The following is a 25,290-nucleotide window of genomic DNA, read 5'->3' as shown; positions in this document are numbered from 1 at the left end:
CAGAGCAACTCTTCTGCTTTGGAAGCTTATTTCCTAGTTTCACTCCCCAAATAATAAACTTTGTGAAATAACCCAGTTACTGCATTTCAAGACAACAGCACTTTCAGATATATTCGGCTTGTCTTGGGTTTTTTAGTCATTGAGTTTCTAAAGCAATAAAATATGGGAAAAATGTGTTAAACACTTGAAAAGAGTTTTGACAAACAGTAATGGAAAAAAGTATCATTATTAGAACACCCTTGTTTTCTTCAAAATAAAACACAGCGGATCGTCTTTTTCTGGCGAGATCTTCGCCACAAAGTGATTATGTACATTCACTGAGTGAATATTTAGAAAATAAAACATATATTTCTTGCTAGAAATGTGATCAAAATCCATTTTTATGCAGAAACAAAGTCAAAATATTGATTTTTTCACTAAAAATGAGAGAACTGTCCGCCATGTTTTTTGTTCTGACCGCCGGGACCTTGAAAGTCACGTGACTTGGAACAAACCAATAGGAACAAAAACCAGGTTGGGATATGACTGTCATTAACTTGCATTGTAGCGAAATCCGTGTCAGTTTCACGAAAATTTGAGTGATTTTGTGGCTATTCCACAGATTTTGAGTTAAGCAAATCCATGGCTATTTCACGGATTTCTGTGAGACCAGGTTGGACGTCACGGTCAAAACTGTCACTAAGTGATTACGTGACAATCGGAAACCATACGTCACCTCCAGAGTCTCGTAAATCCTTCTGGGGCCTTTTTTGTAATGGAGACACACCGAGGACCGAGGGCGTGGCCTGAGACTTTCCCAGTGGCCACTATTCAGTACAAATGTGTTATGTTCGCCTATTGTATTTGAATATTCTAGCCTTCTGGGGTCTCTTAACAGTCTTGGAATAGCATAAATTGGTTATGACTGGAAAGCTGAAACTCATGAGGATTCTCACACCTCAGTTGTATTCATTTGTGATGTTAGTCCCCACAGTAGTCATTTCATTGTAGTTACAATGTTACAATTTCATTTAACAGACGCTTTATCCAAAGCAACGTGTATCTGAGAGTACAACACAAGCAAATATCTAGTCAGAGTTAGTTAGACCTCCTTTTTTTTTTATTTTTTTAAAGTAAGGCATTTCACACTGTTATACACTACCGGTCAAAAGTTTTAGAACACCCCAATTTTTCCAGTTTTTTATTGAAATTCAAGCAGTTCAAGTCAAATGAACAGCTTGAAAGGGTACAAAGGTAAGCGGTGAACTGCCAGAGGTAAATAAAAAAAGGTAAGCTTAACCAAAACTGAAAAATAATGTACATTTCAGCATTATACAAGTAGGCCTTTTTCAGGAAACAAGAAGTCGATTAACAACTTAACTCTATGGAGTCTTGGGCTATTTTGTCCATTTTTGAATTCTTTTCATGTCTTTGTAAGTCATTTTGTGTCTTTTTGTGTCTTTTTTGGTCATTTTGTGTCTTATTTAAGTCATTTTGTGTCTTTTGGTGTCTTTTTTGTCATTTTGTGTCTTTTTTTTGTCATTTTGTGTCTTTTTTAGTCCTTTAGTCCAACATAAAATGTGATTTTGAATCTTTTTTTTACTTTCAAAACACTATCATGCTCAATAAAGAATTTTAAATGTTTTCAAATGTGCATTAATTTCAGAGTACACTGAGACATTAAACTGCAACATTTTCAATTAAATTCTGGAAAAGTTGGTGTGTTCTAAAACTTTTGATCAGTAGTGTATATCAAAACTGGAAAGGGGTTGGGGATTGGGATAGTTTTCACAAAGCTTTGTGGTTCTGCCAGCTGTCTGTCTGTGCATGCTGGGAATTCTCTGAGTATCATGCACGGTAACAAATTACAGTATAATACTGAATATTACTTGTTTTTTCCCTTGTGGTTTGAAAAACTTGCTAGATTTTTTTGAATACAGTTGCAAAGAGGGTCAGAACAGTCACTTAAACTAGTGTGAAAATCATAAAGTTGGCAACACTGGTTTCCATTCCCCTATGTCAACAAATATATTTATCTTCTGTGTACTGTTCTCATCTGAGTTATGAAACAGTCAGCTCAACTCATCTCTCCAAAAATCTCCTCCGATGATCAGTTCTTGGCAGGATTTTAATGAAGAAAAGGTAAAACTGAAAATAAACAAATAATACAGACAATGTTAATCATGTGCATAAGTCAAATATAACAAATATAACTTCTAACATATATAACTAAATCCTCCGAAACAAATATACAAATACAAATAAACATACTCACTGGCAATGTCACAAGAATCAAGAAGTTTGCAGATAACAAAAACGGGACTCCTCTAACGTAAAGAGACCGAAGAGTCACCAAAATAAAAGTCACCTCTTCAAAATAAAAGTTCAATTTCTCCTAACTGTTACATGACATTCTGTTTTGATGTTATAGCATTATTGGGATTAATAGCATAACTGTATCCCAAATAGGGCAACGTTCAGCTAAGATTCTATCAAAATTTCACATTAACTACTAATATAAATGATCGTGTTAATATTCCAAATAATGAAATGGTGTGAAACTAAAGCCTTACTTGTTATCTTTAAAACCGTATATTGTTTTTGTTGTACGTTAGTTTTCGGGGGAAATGGGATGTTTCTGGGTAAGCCAAATAAATATCGCCGTTATCAACCATTGTTATCAACACACCTGGACCGTACTTCTGTCCTTCACAATAAAATACAGTACAGTAAAAATATAGATGTACTTTTAAGATCTTTCTTACTGCTTCATCTCATCAGAGTTACGTTCGTATTGTAATTAGACATGTAAATTTCCATGTACATAAATTAAATTTCACATGTAGATTGTTAAATATGTATAAATCAATTATACTTATACTGGTGGTGGCGATCGTGTTCAAAATGACCGTGAAAACACTGAAAGTACGACATTGCAGATGTGTCCGATTTGGTATACAGTCTCTGCTGGCATAGAACCTCTATTAAACCACAAGCTTTACTCAGTAATGTGTTACTGCCTAACACAAAAAATGAAGCAAGGAAATTAAGCTTCTGTACGGAAGCCCTAAACGGCCATGCATTCATATATTTTCTTCCCTCCATTTTCTTGTGATAATGAGTTAATTTCATTTGTTTTCTTGAGATCTCGAGAAAATGATCTTGTTATCTTGGGAAAATGACAGTAGTTTTCCCAAGATCATTTTCTCGAGATCTTGAGAAAACAAAACTTTGTTTTCCCGAGATAACAAGATAATAAATTCAAGATCATGAATGGTTCTCGAGATCTTGAGAAAACAAATGAAATTAACTCGCTATCATGAAAAAACGGAGGGAAAAATAATGAATGCATGGCTGTTTAGGGCTTCCGTACTTCTGGAAGTAAACAGCTTGAAGACAAATATCAGACAAGCTGTAAATCTCTTTAAATGCAATGTCTCTTCTAATCTTCTTGCAGGTACAATGTGGACTCCAGAAGCTGCAACATTTCCAAACATGTAAGTAGAGTATGTCGAACTCAAATGACAGTTTTGACTCAGAGCTGACAACTTCCATCAGCCCTCAAATTGATTGCATTGCATTCAGCATTGCTCACACTGTTAAAGCTAATTTACATTGAATGAGGTCAGCAGCTGATGATGATTTAGCATGAATAAATATATGTGGGATGCACTGTAAAAAATGTCTGTAGATTTTACGGTGGAAAACTGCTAAACCATGACAGTAAAAGACCGTAAAATGATAAATGGGTTAATTCGGCTTCAGTAACAATGAAACACTGTAAAGCCAAAACAGTATTTTTTTTTTCATTTAAAAAAAAAAAAATACATTACTCCACTGTAAAATATAATGGCACGGTGTTTTTTTTTTGTAAAAATACTTTTTCTCACTGTTAAGTGTAATCACCCTATCTGTGAAATTAATTTAATTCATGTGGCTTTAACTCAAGTATTTTCTTGTCAATTATATGGCAGAACAGTGTTTCTTTTGATGGAAAACCTTTTTATTTTTTTATGGTAAAATATGGAATAAAATGGCAATCTTAAAGGTGAAATCAGTGCTAATATAATTTTACGGTATTATTACAAAAAGTTGCACCGTTTATTACGGTAAAGTTCTGGCAACCACATCTGCTGTTTTTTTACCGTAAAAACATTTTTTTTTTTTTTTTTTAGATTTTTTTTTACAGTGTGTGCATCTTGTGACTAAGCCTTTTTTTTCTTATTCTTCACAAATCAACTCATGTGGGAGAGCAGAAGGTGAGTGACGTATGCAGATTGTGTTATCCTCTTAAGTCCTAGTACTACCTGTAATATCCTTCATTCTTTTCACTCTTTATTTTCCAATATGTTTCTGTGTTGCCTGAAGAGAATTTTCCGTGTTTCATCCACTTTAATTTACTTGTATTTTTCTCCCATTCTTTCATCTCATTCCATCAAGGACACACACCAACAGCTCTCATCCCGGAAAGCTTCCCACGTAGTCTTGTTCTTCATTTTGTCTGTCTACATTTTATCACTCGCTCAGGTAAAGCAACTTTCAGAACTCGACTTCAAAGTGAAAGCAGCTGTTGTTGTTTGAGACAGCAGATTGTGCATGTCAGGACATTTACAGGAGCTACACACACACACACACACACAAACACACCTACACTTGCTCACCCACACACGACAAACATCAACCCATAGTGCTGTGCCCTTGTTGCTGTGCAGGAGTTTTATAATGTTGTGTCATCTCTTTGCCTTTTCATGTTGCCATATGTTTTTTTCTTTGTCGTGTGCAGGCTGGTTGTAAACTTCAAACTCTGTGATTCAATGAAAACGCTGATTGAAGAGGAAAACATTTTTTTTCTTGTGCTTTTATAAAAAATAAAAACATGAATAATGCACCCTACTAGTACTTCCAGGCTTTGACCTAGTTGGGTTGATGCATGCTCATAATAAAAGGTGTAATGAAACCCTAAATTTAAGGTTTAATTTAAAGTGACACATCAATAAAATCGAGATTAAACTTTAATGGAACTTTAATAACTTCTAATAACTTTATCACCATCCCTTTTGGTTTGATGGTCATTTATAATTGCTATTGAGCCTATGATCATCAGTGGTTACCCTGTTTATGAAAGCACACAAGGTCCAGAAATGTGTAGAGTAATTAGTTTAATGTTCATATATTTTAATGAGGTGGTTCCCCTGTGCCAACTTAAAAACTCAAATGGTGAGAACATTTTACAGTTCTTCAAATAAATGTGAATCTGTAACCATCTGAGCACACTGTGGTGTTGTAGAGAATGGTGGATCCTGTTTTTATTAAAACATTGATTAAGATTTTTTCAAGTTTTTATTAAGGCGGTAGTCAGGTGCCCATATGAATAATGGTTTGATTTGCTGTAATAGGTTGCTGTTCATACTGGTATCAAGAAATCCCTTCTAAAAGTGATTTTAATAGAAGTAATGGAGGCAGGCTTGTCTCATGAACAGTATGTAGATATTACAAAAACAAAATGAATGCACTGGATTTTCTAGCTCCAATGAAATTTTGTCCGGTTAAGCAACAAAGCAGAATGAAAGCCAATTAAGTACCCTGTAGAACCTGATCATGTAATAAATTCCCGGTAATGTAATAACCCAGATAATGTCATAAAAATCTGCACTTGAGTCCATTGAAAATGTAATAAAACCTGATAATGTAATAACTTCCCGATAATGTAATAAAGTGCATTTCCCAATAATGTAATACACTTTTTACCAATAATGTAATAAAGTATAACATTAATGGAAGGTTTTTGATCAAATCAAAGATGGCGGAAAATCCAATATGGCCGAAAACCACCATTGAGGATGCATTGAGCTTGGATTGGCCCAAGGGTTCCAGTGATACATCCTTTGTGAAAAAAGGATGAACGGGTCAAAAGTGAATAAACATTCAACTTTGACCTGTTGGTGGCGCTAGAGCTCTTGAGCTAGAGTTGATACACAGTATCACCACTTGAACCCAAGTAATGGGGGGTCTGCTGTTAAATTATTACAATATTGGGGAATTATTACATTATCAGGAGTTGGGAAATGAAGGCTAACCTGATAATGTAATAACCTCCCATTAATGTTATACTTTATTACATTATTGGTAAAAAAGTGTATTACATTATTGGGAAATCCACTTTATTACATTATCAGGTTTTATTACATTTTTAATGGACCCAAGTGCAGATTTTTATTACATTATTGGGGTTATTACATTATCTGGGATTTAATACATTATCATGTTCTACATACCCTAAAGGGCGGGCGGGAGGGTGCTGGATGGATGAAGCTAGCCCCCAGGTTTTTCCCAAAGTGACGAATGTTCGTGTTCAGTTCTGTTGTTCATATCCACGTTAGAAGTTATGTACATCTCAGGTGCATCTCAATAAATTAGAATATGATAGAAAAGCTTGTCAGTAATTCAATTCAAAAAGTGGAAATAACACATTATATAGATCCATTACACACAGAATGAAACATTTCATGTCTGTTATTATTTCTTCTAATTATAATGATTATGGCTTACATTTAATGAAGACCTAAAATTCAGTGCCTCAAAAAAATGTAATATTACAGAAGACCAATTTTAAATGTTTAATATATAAATGTTGTCTCTGAAAAGTATGTCCATCTATATGACTCAATACTTGGTTGGGGCTGTTTGACTTGAAGTTCTGGAAATGGACTTTTCATCATATTCTAATTGATTGAGATGAACCTGTATGGAAGTAGAACTACCCTGTTTGTTTTTCTCAACCTTAGCTGAGCAGCTTCGGTGCCTAAAAATAACCAAGTAGTTCAGTTTCACAGTCTTTTTAAAACAGCCACCAGTCATATTTTGTAGGAGAACCACACTGCAAAAGCTTTAATCTGAAATATAAGGAGGTACAAAGAGACTAAGTGTGAAGGACATCCTCATTATTTGTGTTACACAGACTGCTGAAACAATGTTAGCCCGAGAGAAACATTGGACTACATTTTTGCTTGGAAGGACTGTGGATTTATTATCCAGTCACTTACATAAAAAAAGCATTATGAAGGGATGCCTTAAGGGCTGATATGAACAGAGGGATGATAGTAGTAGTAGTAGTAGTGTTATTTAAAGGGAATCTGTTATACTAATTTTCAGGTTCATACATACTGTACCACCATCATTACAGATTGGACAGGACTATAACTAAGTATTGCAGCACTTTTACTGTGAAAAACTACCAATAAAACTTGTTCCAGCAAAAATGTGATCCAAAAGTGGGCAGAAATGAATGACATTAGGAATAGTGTTGTTTTTTGCGGCAGGTTTTCATTTGAGTTGAAGTCTTAGTCTAGTCTTTGTGTCAAGCTGTCATTTTAGTTTTTATTAGTTTTAGTCACGTTCATACTCTTTTGAGTCTAGTCAAGTTTCAGTCTACTAAACGTCTGAGCAACTTAGTCTTATTTTAGTCAGAATTATCCGTGACTATTGTGACTATCCGTGTCTAGTTTTAGTCGGTGAAAATAAACTACAATCAAAACAAATAAAATTTGTTTCCATCTCAGGCTCTGTTAACAGAAATTGCTCTGAGATAATATTGTATTAAATTATATTATTTTTGGCAATTCATACTGCCTGTCAAACATTTGCAGTATTACTAAAAAAGCATAAAAAGTCTGTGTTATAATGCATCCACTTTAAGAGAGGCGTGGCTCCTTTAAGAGTTAGCAGTTAACAGTTAGCTCTGTAGCAGTACAGTGTGTATGTGCTAACAGGCTAACAGTTTGCTCTGTAGCAGTACAGTGTGTATGTGCTGCAGCAGCATGTGTTCACTAAGCGACCTCCGTTTTGCACCGGACACTCTGTGCATGTGTCGTACGTTGTACGACCAGCGGTGGACACCACGTGTACAGTTAGCATGCGGGTTTGTTTACAATAAGCAGCGTCTGCTGTGCAGTTAGCAATGGCGGCCGCAGTTGTTGTGCAGCTGCTGAGCTGAACAGTGAAATTCAAAATATTCCCACAACAATTCCTTTTATTTTAACTAGAACTAGCCGTCATTAACTTAACATCGAGTAACACACTCACTATGCTTCAGCTGGCTAGCGTCCTCACTATGTGTGTGTGTGTGTGTGTGTGTTGTGTGTTCATTGTGTGTGTGTGTTGTGTGTTCATTGTGTGTGTGTGTAACATTTTTTCTCGTCTCGTTTAAGTCAACGAAAATGAAGAGACATTTTAGCAGAGTTTTTTTATTTTGTAAACCCCATTTAGTCTCGTTGTAATTCTTCAACTAAATTGCATGATACATTTAATTATAGTTATCACCACATGACCGGCATTTACGTTGCGTCTTATTTTCGTCACGTGATAAAGATTCGTTGATGATGATATTTAGTCACAATTTGGAGATGAATTTTTGATCTGAGCCTAATATTGAAATATGAAAAAACAAGCTTTTTTTTCTTCGTTTTTTGTGTTAGAATAAAAAACAAAATAACCAGCCAATTTTTCATTTCTGATTTTTGCCAATTGAAAATGGAAAGAACAAATGATACACGTGTAATCTATGCAGACTCTGCGTTGTGTTTGAAGAACATAGAAGAATCCACACTTGCTGTCTTTTTGTCAGATTTATTCTGGTAACACAAAGAGGACAGTCCTGGTCAGCCACAGACACCACACACTGCACACACCCAGTCTTTCTTATCACATATTGATAAAAGCAAATTAGCGACCTAGCATGCTAAGCTAACTAGTATGATCTAAGCACTTTCTGTACAATGGATTGAATAAGCATTTATGACAGTGTAAATAATGTCGCTACATTACACGGGAGCATTAACACATCAACATTGTATGAAAATTAAATATAACTAGAAAATTTCCTCTGGGGAAATTCTGAAAGGGCCATGGGGGCTGCTGCCGGTGTGTGTACACTATGATGAGATTATTCAGAGATTTCAAACAATTAATACTAGTAATGTTATGATACTATATTATATACAAGGAGCACACCTACAACAAGCATTCCTCTTCAAGTATTTATTTATACAGCAACCTATGACCTTTAACCTCAAAATGTGTGTGTGTGTGTGTGTGTGATTAAAATCACATAACATTACCTGTGTGTGTGTGTGTGTGCGTGTTTGAAGCATGTGTATGCATGTGTGATGAGTGTGCGTGCTTACGCGCATGTGTGTGTGTGTGTATCTGTAACTGTAATCACATCAAAGATCAAAGGCAATCAGATCAAAGCAATCAACAGAATTAACTGGCACCTGTTCCGGCTCAGTGACAGCAGAGGTGGACAGACTGAAATTTCTGGCCTCGAACAGAAAGCATTTTTAGCAAAACCATAATACCTATCATTAATCCGACTTCACTTTGAGCATCCTGAGTTCTTCCTGAACGTCTACATATGTTTTTACTTACGTCGCAAAAAATTCGTATTCTGTAGAGAAAAGTAATAGCACACAGATCCCGATCAAATGGCACATTTTGATATATAATTTGTCCTGCAACTCTTCAAGTTGTAGGACTAGTAGCGGGACGAAATTGCGTCCGGAAGAGGAAGAAGAAGAAATCCACAGTATAACAGTAACAGTATACCAGTAGTGCAGCACTGGTCCCCATACAGCAATAGCTGTAGGGACCAGTGCTCGGTGCGATTGCCCCGAGGCCATAAACAATAATAATAATTACCATAAACAATCAAAATATGTGTATGACTGGGTGCGATTCAACCTACCACAGGCACACTCCTCGTACACTGACATGGCTCAGTCACGTACAATGGTATATATATATATATATATATATATATATATATATATATATATATATTATATATTATATAAAATACAAAACTTCAATATAACTTGTTGGTATTGGTTGATTAAATCATGGCAAGTGGAATCACCCAATAACTCTGTTACACACGGATTTAACACATTTAAAACTTGGGCCCTGTTTAATTTGAACACCCAACACTAACTTTATATGTATGGCAGAAAATAAGAAAAATCATAGGCCTATTAGTTCCCCTTGAAGTTCTCTGTGGGTCGTATTTATGGTGCTCCTCTGTTGGCTGGTATCTTGGCCCTGGCATGCAATTAATTCTCTCTCTTCTGTCTTTTCCCCCCTCAGGACTTTCTTGGCCAGACTTTCTGTACCCTTGGAGAAATCATCGGCTCCACAGGGGGACGGCTGGAGAGGACCCTCTCGTAAGTCCCCCAACCTGCTTATGTTTATGTTTTCTGTATTAAAGAGGCATTTTTGCCATCTTTTTTTTTTCAGGTTGTTGAATCATATTCATAATAGAAATTATGCACATAAATAATTTAATGAGACCGGCAAAGTGAGAATGAAATGAGTCCCCCTCCGTGTCTTGTTCCATATTTATTGAAGGCTGCTGTGGAAAACAACACTATGTGAGTCATCTCACCGATGCAATGTGTATAGATTCACCAAGTTTAAATAGCCTCATCTATTATATTGTTGGATCAAAGTATGAAAGGTCAGATCATCCTGCAGCATCATTGAGCTGTTATTGCTGAAGTAGTAATTACATTTTTATATGTTTCAAAAAAAGCAACTGCCTTCCAAAATTTTGTTTTTTACACATACAAAGAGTGGGCATATGCATTTACTGCGAGTAGAGATGATCCGATACCAAGTACCAATCCAATACCAGTATGTTATTTAAAAAAAACATGCTGCACCTGCTTGACTGTGCCATGATTATCATTGTGGTGATTGTGGCCTGGCTCAGGTTAAACCCTTTGTAAAACATGAATAAATACAGCGGATTCAAGCCATTTATTTTTACATTTACTTTTAAATAAAACAGTATACAAAACAGTAGAGCAACAGCAACTTAAACTAGAAAGTTTAAGTTGCTGTTGGTGCGTGTTGGTGGATCATCTGTGCGTCCTACGCCCAAACTATAACTCTGACAGCTTTACCAGAGGATTGTGAGTGAGAAGACAAATTTTCCTACGTTTCTATGTATAAATTATTTCTGTAGAGTGGAATTTGCGGCCTGGAGCGCAGTTTTCAAATGTATTTTTTGACAATTTTTTCTCTCCCTCTACACTCTGGCGATGATGTCACACACTGTGACACGAACATTCCGTGCAATACACACCCATTATAATCTCAGAATTTCTCCAAAAATGATCATGGTCATTGAACGGGGATTGATAAAAAACTATATGACCTATCGAAACGAGGATTAATACGCTGATACACAAGACTTGTGTCTACTGTTTAAAGTTTAAATGGAGTCTCTAGGTGAAATTATGCCGGAGAAGTAGACGTTTAAAAATCTCCAATTATTGTTCTTTTTCGCTAATTTTTTGTCGGCCATCCCATTCATTTCAATGCAAAATCTTGGGCAGTTTTTCGCGACTTATGTTGCGAAAAATTCGTATTCTGTAGAGAAAAGTAATAGCACACTGATCCCGATCAACCGCGCGTTTTGATGTATAATTTGTCCTGCAACTCTTCAAGTTGTAGGACTAGTAGCGGGACTAAATTGCGTCCGGAAGAGGAAGAAGAAGAAATCCACAGTATAACAGTAGTGCAGCACTGGTCCCTACAGATATTGCTGTATGGGACCAGTGCTCGGTGCGATTGCCCCGAGGCCCTAATAAATAAATCAAGTAATATATTTAAGTTAAAGTGCAGCCACAATATTAGCCTAACCCAGCGGTTCTTAAACGTTTTTAGCCGTGCACCCCCCTTCTATGTCCCAACCAGGCTGACGCACCCCCAATCCCCCACCTTCAACCTTAAAAAAACACATATAATAAAATAATCACAATCACAACAATGAGCTCTCGCATTTGAATTAATCTGAAACACAGTTTCAATATAATGCAACAAAGTTATGCGCAAGCTTCCACTTTTCAGAGCAAAGAGGATGATGACAGGCTCAGGATCAGAGGCAGAAAGCAGGTGAGTTGGGAAAATGTTATAATATTTTGAGCCGCGTTAAACAAAAATTGCAGAAAGTTTAAATTAACGTGGAGCTAAAACAACCCGTCATCACAACACAGGTTGGAAAAATGGAAGAGAACTTCTTCTACGCTTCATTTTAAGATGAAGTGCATTTTGAATAGCCTGCATTAATTAATTAATTAATATTACAGTTTTTGATTTTACATTTTACAAAGGAAATGTTTATTTACACCTCTTTATTGTGTAGGGGGGAAAATGTAATTGTGTAATTATCAGACCGCCATTACATTTTTCATCTCGCGCCCCCCCTAGCGGCAGGCCGTGCACCCCCAGGGGTCAACGCACCACACTTTGGGAAGCCCTGCAGAACGAGGCAGTAAATAGATTACTAATTTAATAATTTACGTGGTATCAGATCGGTGCCTGGTCTACAGTGCTCGCCGATACCGATGCCAGCAATTTCGGCAGTATCGGAGCAATTTCCGATATGGTATCAGAATCAGAACAACTCTAACTGCGAGCACAAACCCTTTTATTGTATTCACTGTATTCTTTTTATTTTTTAAATATATGTTTATTAGTTTTCAACAGGGAGGACAAAAACTCAAAACAAACAAGCAAACAAACAAACATTTGGCTCACATAATATTCAAATCCAAATCCATACATACAGGCAGAAGATTCAGGGGTCATATCCCATACAAGTAAGAATAAATTCACAACAAATAAGTAAAATAAAAGGTATACAGAAGTAAAAGTAAATCAAATAAATGATGAGGCAGAGTGTCCCAATTAGGGTTGGGCAATATGGACCAAAAGTCATATCCCGATATATTTAGGCTGAATATTGACTGAATATTGACTGAATATGATATGTATCCCGATATTTTTATCGCAAAGTGAGAGGAAATATATATAACATAAATACTGTATAACAACAGGAGTACCTTTTAAAGCCAAAGCTCCATAAAGTGCACATTTAAATAAAAATAAATCTTAAATAAAAATATCTCATAATATGAGAAAAGAATAACGAACATTACAAAAGAACTAAATATGACAGACTCTAGTAAGGGCAGCATTTATAGAAGGGAAACAATTTTTTTTAACTATATCGATATATGCAATATGGTCTAATTCCATATCACATTTAAAAATATATCGAAATATCTTGTATATTGATATATTGCCCTAGTCCCAGTTGAGGCAGAGCACTCTGAGCTATGATACAAGGGGTTCCCATGTTTTATGAAAGGCATCTTCGTTGTTGTGACGTTTACATGTCAAATAGTCCAGCAGAACATATTCAAGTATAATCTTTGCCACTGAGCCTTACATGGAGTTTTATCTGTGATCCAATTCAAAAGAATACTCTTTCTAGCACAGAAAGCGTCTGATAAAGTTTTCTTTTAAGCTTGTCAGTGATGGACATATTAGATATACTAAGTAATAAATACAAAGGGTTACTTTTGCTGTTGATAGACAGAGTCTTATTCATTTTCTGCCCTATAATTTGCCGTACTTCTCTACAGTACAACAAACAATGTGTCAGAGCACCACCTTCTATCTTACACTTGGGGCACAATGGAGATGCATTAGGGTTATATTTATGACGTTGAGAGGGAGATATATGAATCCTGTGTAGGAGTTTCAGTTGCATAGCTCTCACTCGGTTAACACACTGTATTCTGAGGAATAAAAGGAAGGCTGGGAGACAGAGAGATGTGAGGTCAGTGAAGGTATGAGCCAGATTTGAACCCGTTTTATTGCAAATATAAGGAATCCCCCATGTCTGCCTGTACACTGTGAAGCTGAAACAGTTCTTCAGAGTAACACTCATAGAGCAGCATATCGCCTCATAGCATAATTGCCTAAGTCATTTTTTGGCCAAATTGTGATATCTGCCTAACTTTACTCTCCTACCACTGCTGCATCTTTCTGCCTTATTGCCTATGTTCTCAGCCTATCAGAACACTTGTTAGAGTCCAAAATCACTTTCTGCCTTAGTCATCTCCTTGACTTAGGCATTTTTGCCGCTACATACAAACCAAACTACATTATTTATATGTAAGAGAAAAATTGCCTTAGTAAGGGCATATTCTGCCTAAATCACTTTTATCTGTTATGAAATCGATGTGTTTAATTTTTTATGCAAACTTGTTCATGCTTCTACTTGAACTTACTGTTACAATATCAATTAAGAATACCAATGAGCTTACTAAAAATTGTGTATTTTCTTGTTTCCCGAAAACGTTCAAATATGACTTAGGCAAATATGCTATGAGGCTAACGATATGCATCAGAAGTACAGTTGAAATCAGAAGCTTACATACACTATATAAAAAGACACATATGCTTTTTTTCTCACTGTCTGACATGAAATCAGACAATCACTTTTCCAGTTTTAGGTCCGTTAGGATTAATGAACCAGGCCTTTCAGTCCATGTCTCAGGACTCGTTTCACTGTGGATAATGACACACTCTTACCAGCTTCAGCCAGCATCTTCACAAGGTCTTTTGCTTTTGTTCTTGGGTTGATATGCACATTTTGGACCAAAGCACGTTCATCTCTGGGACACAGAGCCCGTCTCCTTCCTGAGCGCTATGATGGCTGGACATTCCCATGGTGTTTATACTTGGATATAATTATTTGAACAGATGAATGTGGAACCTTCAGGCATCTGGATAAAGCATATGCGTCTATTTATATAGTGTATGTAAACTTCTGGTTTCAACTGTATATAACAGCTTGTAAATGCCTTCTGCCGCTAGGGCTGGGTGATATGGACCAAAAGTCATATCCCCATATATTTAGGCTGAATATCGATATACGATATATATCCTGATATGTTTATCGCAAAGTGAGAGCAAATGTTCAGTCAAAGTCAAATATGATATGTCACAAGTAGTTTTATTGAAACCATTTATTTAAGTGAACATAGATATTGTACAACAGGAGTACCTTATTTTAAATAAAAGCTCCATAAAGTGCACATTTAAATTAAAAAAAAAAATCTTAAATAAGAGCCGCAGCTTGCTTGGAGCAAGGATCACTGTGCAAATTTGAACTATATCAATATATGCAATATGATCTAATTCCATATCACATTTAAAATTATATAGATATATCGCCCAGCCCTATCTGCTGCACAGTCGGGCTGTTGGAATGAGTTTCAGGAGTCAAGTATATCTAGTATAACATCTGATAGTAAAAAAAAATATCAATCAATGAATGCTGAAATTACTATTCGAATGTAATGTAATGTAATGTTTGGCTAGCAGTACAATGAACCTAGCCTACTAGCCAGCTCACACCGGTAGAGCGCTTACCATGTATGCCGTGTGCTGCGGCGGAGCCGGGTTCGAATCCGGCCTGAGCTCCCTTTGCCGCATGTCTTCCCCTCTATCACCCCCTTTCTATCTATCACAATAAATAAAGCAACAAAATGCAAAAAAAAAATCTGTAATTTACATTGAATAATTCTGCTTTTTTTAAGGGTAATTGTGTTATTGTGACATCATGGTGTTTCTCCATTCATTTTACATGAAATTTTTATATTTTTACGGCAAAACTGTGTTTTCTACAGTTCATGACAGGAAAAGTTTTGTGCTAATCTTGGATTTACAGTAATTAAAAGTGTTGACTACGATGATATACAATTTCTAATTACACATACACACTGTACTGCTACAGAGCTAACTGTTAGCCTGTAAGCACATACACACTGTACTGCTACAGAGCTAACTGCCTCTTCAACGCTTGTTAAGAAGAGTAAGAAGGAGTCGCTGGATTTGTCTCCAGACACTTTCTTGAAAAATAGCTGCTAAGGGGGTCTGAAAAGTTGCTAAATTTAGCAACAAAGTTGGGAAGTTGGGAACACTGCTTCGCCTGTTAATTAGTACCTCACGATTATCGAATAGTACTTTTGCCTGAAATTCACATCCGTAGTAGGTAATATATTGTAGAGCTTTGTTTGGGAGTAGCTCCTTACTGACAGGCTCGTGTTCTTGTCTATGTACCTTGACAGTTTCATATGCAGCTTTGCCTTCCTCTAAAGTATTCCAGGTGGTGTTGAAATGTGCAGCGCCAGTTGGTCACCACCACCTGTGACACTTCTGAAGAGAGTTACAGTGTAGCTGAATCTGTCAAGGTAACCAAGCCACAAGTAAGCTACTGTGAGCAAGAAATATGAGAAATGGCCCACAATGTATTTGAGACAGGCCATTTCCAACTGTTAGTCAGGATACCTGGTCTCCTCCAGGGCTGCAACCCAATTATTATTTTCTTGAACGCTATTTTCTATTACGTTTCAGAGAAGCGGGAAAAAACATGAGTCAGTTTCACATAATCCAAGGTGTTAAAGTCCTAGTATACAATGTACAATTTTATAAAAGAGGGAAAAAAAGTAAGTACACATTTTAGAAGCTGGTACCAGCAAATGTGTGGCATACCTCACTGAAACGTGACTTAAACAATTAATCAATTATCACAATAGTAATAATATCACAATTATTTTTCTGACGATGGATATCCAATGGATAAATCGACTCAATGATGCAGATTTACTTTTTTAATGACCAACATGTTCCATTTAACTTTGAGAAAGTTAAAACAAACTGTGTACTAGTCAATGATGGAAACTTACTGTGATGGGTCACTATGATAGTGACCTATCAATGACAGGGTAGCCCCGCCCTAAAGCATGTGTTACTTAATTATCTATTTTACTCTAAATGCGACCTTAGTTTACTAAATTAACATAATTCTGGATTAGGAAGACTTGAAACTTGTGATTGTGATCGTAGGGAAATTGTGACTGGTTAAGTGAGGTAATAAATCAAGTGAGAGTATGCTCCTTTTCTCATAGACTTCCAATATGTCACCAGTGAAGTCACCCCCGGCTGGCCATTACAAAGAATTTGTGTCACATTAGCTTAACTTTTCAGGCTTGGAAGTTGACACTTGGATGTCTCTGTCTCAGTAGACTGTTAAGTTAGTATATTTCTTTCATTCCTACAACTTCAAAGTTAGAAGTTCACTTTAAATCCCAAATGATTTGCATTTTATATTTTATTCATGCTTTTTTTCTATTTGCTGTCCAAGTTTGCCAGTCAGCTAATTGTACTCCCTAAAGCTTCTTTGGTGTTGCTCATCGAAGTTTAGCTTAACCAACAGCGACAATTCTGCCTGAAAACAAATACTTGTATAATTAAAACTCCAATCTGTCCACAGTAAGTCTGCCTGGTTTGTACATTTTTTTCTGTCTGGAATGGTAGTCGAGTAAATGAATCGCTGCCAGTGACTTCAGGACTTGACTTGGTGATGAGTCCAGTCGGCGAGGGGCCAGTTTATGGCCCTGTCCGTCCCCTGCCAGTGGCACTATTGACATGTTTTAGAGAGCTTATCGTGCTCAGACAGACCAAACAATCATCCGGTTATGGTCCGATGGCCCATATGCCACAGGGAAGCGAGGGGCCAAGGGAACAACAGAAAGGCAGTGGAGAGAGATGGAGAGCAATGAACTATTTTACATTTTGGCATCATTGTAATGCAAAGTGAATGTGATGACAGTGTCTGTACACACATACACCACAGAGACAAAAATTAAACTCGACCTCAAAATTGTAGGAAATAACTTAAATCAAATCAAACTTTATTTATATAGCGCTTTTCATACATATAAATGTAAACACAAAGTGCTTTACAAAAAATAAGAATAAAAACAATAAAAAGTGACAAAACCCACCCCTCCCATCCTCACATACAAATCTACATGTAATGTAGACATACACATACATGCACTCACACACACATGGATACGTACGCACATAGAGGACGCCGTCACAGAGACCACCAGGACCCGAGTAGACCGGGACGGACTCCACACATGGTGCAGAGCTGCCTAGTCCCCCGGGCCCAGGGAGTCTCCAAGACCACATCCCCACGGGCAGACAGAACACACACCCCTCAGTGAGGAGGCCCACATGAGGGAACACTGGAGCTAAAAACTCAAAGACAACAGGACAGGATAAAAACTAAAAGACTAAAAGACAACAGGACAGGATAAAAACTAAAAGACTAAAAGACAACAGGACAGGATAAAAACTAAAAGGCTAAAAGACAATAGGACAGTTTAAACCTAAAAGACTAAAAGACAACAGGACAGGAAAAAAACTAAAAGACAACAGGACAGGATAAAAACTAAAAGACAACAGGACAGGATAAAAACTAAAAGACAACAGGACAGGATAAAAACTAAAAGGCTAAAAGACAACAGGACAGTTTAAACCTAAAAGACTAAAAGACACCAGGACAGGAAAAAAACTAAAAGACAACAGGACAGGATAAAAACTAAAAGACAACAGGACAGGATAAAAACTAAAAGACAACAGGACAGGATAAAAACTAAAAGGCTAAAAGACAACAGGACAGTTTAAACCTAAAAGACAACAGGTCAGGATAAAAACTAAAAGACAACAGGACAGGATAAAAACTAAAAGACAACAGGACAGGATGAAGACTAAAAGACAACAGGACAGGATAAAAACTAAAAGACTAAAAGACAACAGGACAGGATAAAAACTAAAAGACAACGTGATAGGATAAAAACTAAAAGACTAAAAGACAACAGGACAGGATAAAAACTAAAAGACTAAAAGACAAAAGGACAGGATAAAAGCTAAAAGACTAAAAGACAACAGGTTCAGATAAAAACTAAAATACAATGGGGAAGAAAATACAAACTTTATTTTTCTCTTCTCTTCTTTTCTTCTTTAACATATAGCATTCCTGTAGCAATTACAGTTGGCTCTTGAAGTTATGTACTTACTTGATTCCTGTGGTCTAAGTCTAGTACCTTCAGGTTGAATGCACTTATTGTAAGTCGCTTTGGACAGAAGTGTCAGCTAAATGACATGTAATGTAATGAACAACTAAATAAATAAATAGATAAATAAATTTCTTTCTTTCAAAATCGCAAAATCAAGGTTTTACAGGCATTTTTAGGCCTAAATGGGTTAAGGAGGTATCCAAGCCATAATCTGCACGACTCAGTAAACCTTTTTAAGCCTTGTCTTTGTTTAACTCTGCAAACACACACACTTAAACGTACATACACACAAATGTGGACACTATAGATTTATAGATTTATGCCCCCCCCCCCCCTTTTTTTTTTAATTGAATGGACTTCTAAAGACTAGGACAATTACTCACACTCATCACAAACCTGCCATAAGTTCCATGTGATTAATCATCTACCCTGTACCCGTTAATAGAATTCACCTTGAGGAGAGAAATGAGAAAAGTGACATAAGTGAAAGGTTACATACAATAAAACCTCTGTCTGAAGGATTCTTATAATGACTTATTGTGTGATTAATGGCAGACAGTGGAGCTAAAAGACATTGACAAGGGGGATTCTCCAACATCAGGCAGATAACAGCCCCGTCTATCCATCAAATACCTGTAGAAAAATGCTGGCTGTAACCTCACAGAATTTTAATAACAATTGAAGTCATATTTGTGGCAGGATGTGCAAGCCTTTTATATCATATTTAATCGTGTATTTTTTCAAGCCTTTGGAGATTGGGGCTATTTTGATGGGTTTTCACAATTTTTTATTCTGACTGTATAAACGACTTATGCTTGTTTCATTTTTTTCAGCACAACCTCACCTGATTATTATTATTTTGTCATTTTGACTAACTGGATCAACATTTTGAACACGTCCATGTTTTTTGTTCTGACCGCCGGAACCTTGAAAGTCACATGACTTGGACACAAACCAATAGGAAAAAATACCAGGTTGGGATTTGACTGTCATTAACTTGCATTGTAGCGAAATCCGTGTCAGTTTCACGGAAATTTGAGTGATTCTGTGGCTATTCCACGGATTTTGAGTTAAGCAAATCCGTTGCTATTTCACGGATGTCTGTGAGACCAGGTTGGACTGAGAGAAGTCACTGCTAATTCATGTTAGCATCAACTGGAGCATTAACTGGGATGTTAGTTTTGGCTAGCAACAAACAAAAACAAAATGTACGTTACTGACCTCAGAAAACTGAGCAGCGACTCCTTGGAGTGTCTGTTAGTCCAACCAAACGCTGAAGACATTTTTACTGAACAAAACGTTCAAATAAACTGTCATTGAGTGAAAATACAGTGAAAGGGTCAAAGTTATGAGACCAAACCACTAAACATCCTTTTATATATATAACTTTATTGACACGTTGCCGTGGATACGCATTGTTCTGCTTCTCGCCTTGTTAGTGACCTGTCAATCAAAGGTAGCCACGCCCCAAATCATATGATTCTTTATCTTCTATTTTCTTCTAAATGGGGCCATTATTTACACTATTAACATGAAATTGTCTTGAAGATTTTTTTACTAGTGATTGAGACCATAGTGTTGTTCTCCAAAAATTTCTGAGGTAATAAATCAAGTGAGAAGTTTTCTCATTTTGCTGAAATGAATGATGAGCAGGAGATGTCTGGGTTCTCAGTTTAACTTCATTTTATTACAATACGTCAAGAAATAAACATGTTGAACGCTTAAAATAAGAAATTAACTCTTAAAACCAGATAAATTAAAGCTGAAAGCAACGTTGAACTGGCTCGAGCAGAGTGACCTGACAATTATTTGTTTCTTACCAAGATTTAAAAAAAACCTTTTGATTTAGAAGTGTTGGATAATTTATCTTGTTTTAAGAGTTAATTTCTTATTTTAAGTGTTCAACATGCTTATTTCAAGATTTAACAATCTTAATTTAAGAAATCTTGTCAAGGTAAATCATCTGTCCATGCAGCAAGATCATTTCCCTCAGATTTACTGTTTTTATCTTGTTTTTAGACACACCTTTTTTGCAGTGTGGGGAGTTAAAAGCTGTATTTCCTGGCTCACAATTTAGTAGGTTATCTACAATACACAGTGCATTACTTTTTGGCATAGATATAAGGTCTATGTAATTTAGATATAACTATGACCAGCCTGAACTTGGTGCCATTTGGTGCTGGGCAGGCAGCATACAGTGGTTTATCAGAGCTTTTTCCACTGAAAAAGCTGCTTGTGGTGGCTGTAAACAACACTGATGACAGCAGTGAGAGTCAATCAAAATAGTAAAGTTGCAGGCCATAAAAACAACAGGAACAAGGAGCTGAAGGTGGACAACGCTATGTGGAGCTGAGTGGGTGTTAATAAGGGTTTTGTCACTAAAAGTGAACCTTTTTAAATTATACATAATCATTTCTTCATTAACCGTTTCCCTTGGGATAAACACAGTTCTATCTTTGTTGGTTAGTGGAGCTTTAAACTGAAACCTGCACTCAAAAAGAATAAAGGAAAGAAGTCTTGCCAGCCTGTGGCAGATTCTGTTCCCATGTTGTACTGTGCTGAAAAGTACAATGACAAATATTTAACTGAAGCTGACATTTTATTTCCATAATCCGAACAAAATGCTTCTAGTTCTTTTTTATCTCAAATGTTCTCTGCTATGCATACAAAAATCCAAAAATACTCGAGACAAAAATACCTGGTGGCCTCAATTCCCTTTAAAGACAAGTGTTTTGAATTTTTAAAAAACAGCCCAAACAAGCTAAACAATACAGCAGAGATGTGTCACTGTCATATTATTCCCTAACGCAGCTATTCTCAACCTTGGGGTGGGGACCCCAATTGGGGTCGCGAGATGATTTCTGGGGGTCGCCAAATCATTTTGGAAGTCAGCTCTGTCTCCACTGTTAAAGTGTTCATGTGTTTTAGTCTTTTTGGTCACTTAATGTCTTTTCTTTTGGTCATTTTGTGGGTTTTTTTTTTTGTCATTTTGTGTCTTTTTTGGTCATTTTGTGTCTTTTTTTGATCATTTTCTGGTCATTTTGTGTCTTTTTTGGTAATTTTGTTTCCTTTTTTGGTCATTTTGTTTCTTTTTTTGATCATTTTCTGGTCATTTTGTGTCTTTTCTGGTCATTTTGTGCCTTTTTTGGTCATTTTCTGGTCATTTTGAGTCTTTTTTGGTCATTTTGTTTCCTTTTTTGGTCATTTGATTTCTTTTTTTGGGTGATCTGAACTGTGAGTGTGAGATTCTGTTCAGTGAGCGGGGGTCATGCATGTTAATTTGGGGGTCGCGACTCAAAAAGGTTGAGAACTACTGCCCGAATGATCCCCTGATACAACTTGTGTCCGTGGCTTTGTCACAAAAATACCAATTTCCCCTCCACCACCACCACCAGCAGCAGCACCACCAGCCCCCCTCCCATCTCCACCACAAGCCAAGCAGTTTGGCTCTTGACGGCCTGAAAGATTCAGCAAGAAGTCAAATGAAAGGAACCAAAAGGAACAAGAAGTGTTTTGGGAAAGGGCTAAAAATGAAAGAGAAAACAACACAATAAGAGACCAACAGAGCACAATCACTATTCCTCCCATATGGTCAGTGTCTCTGATGGCTGCCTGCAGGGAATAGACAGCTGTCTGCAGCGTCTGATAGATCAGACACAGCAAAGCCCAGAGGGAGAAACAAGGAGGGGATGAAGGGAGGAAAGGGGGAGATAAAAAGTGAAAGGGAGGTATGTGAAGGGTGACAGACAACTCAATAGACAAAGGAAGGAGGGAGGACAGAGAGGAAGAAAGTGAAAGTAATTCACAGAAAGGAAATAAAGAATGTGTAGGAGATTGAAAAAGGTGCAAAAGATAGAAGAGGAGAGAAGATGATAAAGTTGGTAGAAGGGAGCTGGTCCGATAGGAAAAGGAAGATAGATGCAGGGGAGGACAAATTTCCTGAGAGAGACAGAAAGAGACAGATTTGTGTTTACTTTCTAAACTGCAGAGACCGCTCATACGGTGTGTGTGCTGTCATTTAGAAGACTCACACATACAGGCACGCACAAACATGCTAGAAGGAGAGAGCCCACTTCTCAAAAATGTCCTCACTCTGTCATTTTAACATTTATTATGGTCTTCGCTATGTAGGTAGTACAAGTTTCTACACGCACACACACACACACACACACACACACAAACATACGCACACACATGTGCACAATTAGGCCTTGAAGAAGAGAGCACTGAGCACCAGCCAAAATGTCCCCACTTCTCAAAATGTCCTCACTCTGTCAGTTCAACATTTATTATGGTCCTCGCTATGTAGGTAGTACAAGTTTTTACACACACAAACAAACATACGCACACACACACACACACACACACACACACACACACACACACATGCGCACAATCAGGCCTTGAAAAAAGAGAGCACTGACCAAAATGTCCCCACTTCTCAAAATGTCTTCACTATGTCAGTTTAACAGTTATTATGGTCCTCACTTTGTAGGTAGTATGTTTGTACACACACGCACAAAAACAAACATACGCGCACACAGACACACACACACACACACACACACACACACACACGTGCACAATCAGGCCTTGAAGAAGAGAGCACTGACCAAAATGTACCCACTTCTCAAAATGTCCTCACTCTGTCAGTTTAACAGTTATTATGGTCCTCACTTTGTAGGTAGTACAAGTTTGTACACACACACACACACACACACACACACACACAAATACACATATAAATAAAACTGCTTGGACAAAGACAACACAGACCCTGTATATAAAAAAACTTGGGTTATTGATTTTTTTTCTGCATTTTTCTGTCTTCAAACACACACACACACACACACACACACACACACACAACATATATGGTTCTGGTAGCCTCATGTCGGTGGGTGTATGTTTTTATAGGTCAACAGTTTTAGAAATGGGCTTCATGCTGCGTGGCGAACTAAGCACTCCTTTCCACTTACCTGTGTGTTGCTATGGTAACCGAGGGGGGCTATTAGCCGAGGCGGTAAAAGTATAACAATGATATAAAAATACACCCTTTTGAAAAAATAAATGGGGAGCTTGGTGGGATATATTTCATGGTCACCCATACGACCACATACTGGAGGTATTTTAAAACTGGGATTGACTGTAGTCCAGAGAAACATAACCTGTTTCACACATAGACACGCAAAATGCATGCATTCATCTATATAGGGAGTAGAGAGGAATAGAATAGAATAGAATGCCTTTATTGTCAATTTACACATGTACAATGAGATTTGAGAGTTGACTCCAAAAAGCAGTGCGACAATAAATAAAATATATATAAAATTTAAAAATATACAAAACAAAACAGACATAAACATGGGCAAGAAAGGGAGGTAAGGTGTCTTTAATTCAATTTGCTAGAAGCAGATATGATGCTGTGCAGTGTTCATAAATATATTGCACGTTGAAGGACAATTTATTGCACAAATTATTGCACATTGCCAAGTATAGTATATTTAAAAAAGAACACACAGTAGTAAAGTCCATATGAAAATCAGCAGGACTGAGCATGAGGGAAAACTTTACCATATCATCAGTACTTGCAGTTGACAAGCGAGCAAAAACCAGACAAATCACCCATTTGTAAATGTAATCTGTAAAAATGAGGCCGATCTATTAACAATCCCACATGCTGTCAGTCGGCCAGATGTAGATTGATGAGGAGGATTGTGGACTAAATCAGCTGTCCGCGGGGATGGTTGCTGCAGGGTGTATGACAGCAAACAAGCCTGTGTCATGAAATTATACCTGTCTGGATGTGGCTGCAGGACATTGGTCAGTGTGTTGGAGGGCAGGGGGTATGATTAGGGGCAGTTGGTGGAATACCTCTTGCTCTGTGGCTGTCTGACAAAGACCAGCACACACACATAGTCTAGACGGATTTCAGAATAAAGGCCTCCTATAAGAAGTGAGGAGCATTTATGGGTACAAGTCAGGAACCGGCCTACCTTACATATCTCAAGGATACTGAGTCCAAAAAAATGGTTCCCAAGCGAAATTTTTGAGTTTTTGACCTTCTAATTTGTATATCAAATGGCCAATTGCCCATCTTGCACAGTGATTGGACCATTTCCCCTTAGTTTTTTTGTAAGTAGGCAATCAAGATGAGGAAATTAAGTTTCTGGATCTATAGTCTAGGGTCAGAGCAATGATATAGTGGAGGCTCAGTGCCTTTTTTATGTATATATATGTATGGAAAATACCAACTGGAACATTTAAAAGTGATATTGATTGAATATTTATGTCGGCCTTAAAAAACACACACAAATAATGCTTAATTTCACCTTAAAAGTTGGTATTTTGCATATATATAAATATACATAAAAAAGACACTGAGCATCCACTTTATTCTTGCTCTGACCCCAGACTATAGATCTAGAAACTTAATTTCCTCATCTTTGATTGCCTACTTACAAAAAAACTTGGGGAAAATGATCCAACAACTGAGCAAGATGGGCAATTTGACCGCCATATTGAT

At 37.0% G+C, this 25,290-nt stretch overlaps 1 protein-coding gene across 1 annotated transcript in view; it reads left to right on the top strand.

Annotated features, from left to right (window-relative positions):
* Positions 1-25,290, top strand: part of LOC131971386 (copine-9-like) — a 158,731-nt gene that overhangs the window by 50,932 nt on the left and 82,509 nt on the right. The window contains exons 6-8 of the mRNA XM_059332809.1: positions 3,437-3,476; positions 4,420-4,506; positions 10,120-10,196. Coding sequence (XP_059188792.1) covers positions 3,437-3,476; positions 4,420-4,506; positions 10,120-10,196 — 204 coding nt within the window. The remainder of the gene's footprint in view (positions 1-3,436; positions 3,477-4,419; positions 4,507-10,119; positions 10,197-25,290) is intronic.

This window comes from Centropristis striata, chromosome 5 (genome assembly GCF_030273125.1).
Source record: "Centropristis striata isolate RG_2023a ecotype Rhode Island chromosome 5, C.striata_1.0, whole genome shotgun sequence".
Classification (NCBI taxonomy): Eukaryota; Metazoa; Chordata; class Actinopteri; order Perciformes; family Serranidae; genus Centropristis; species Centropristis striata.
This window is presented reverse-complemented; position numbering and strand designations above follow the sequence as displayed.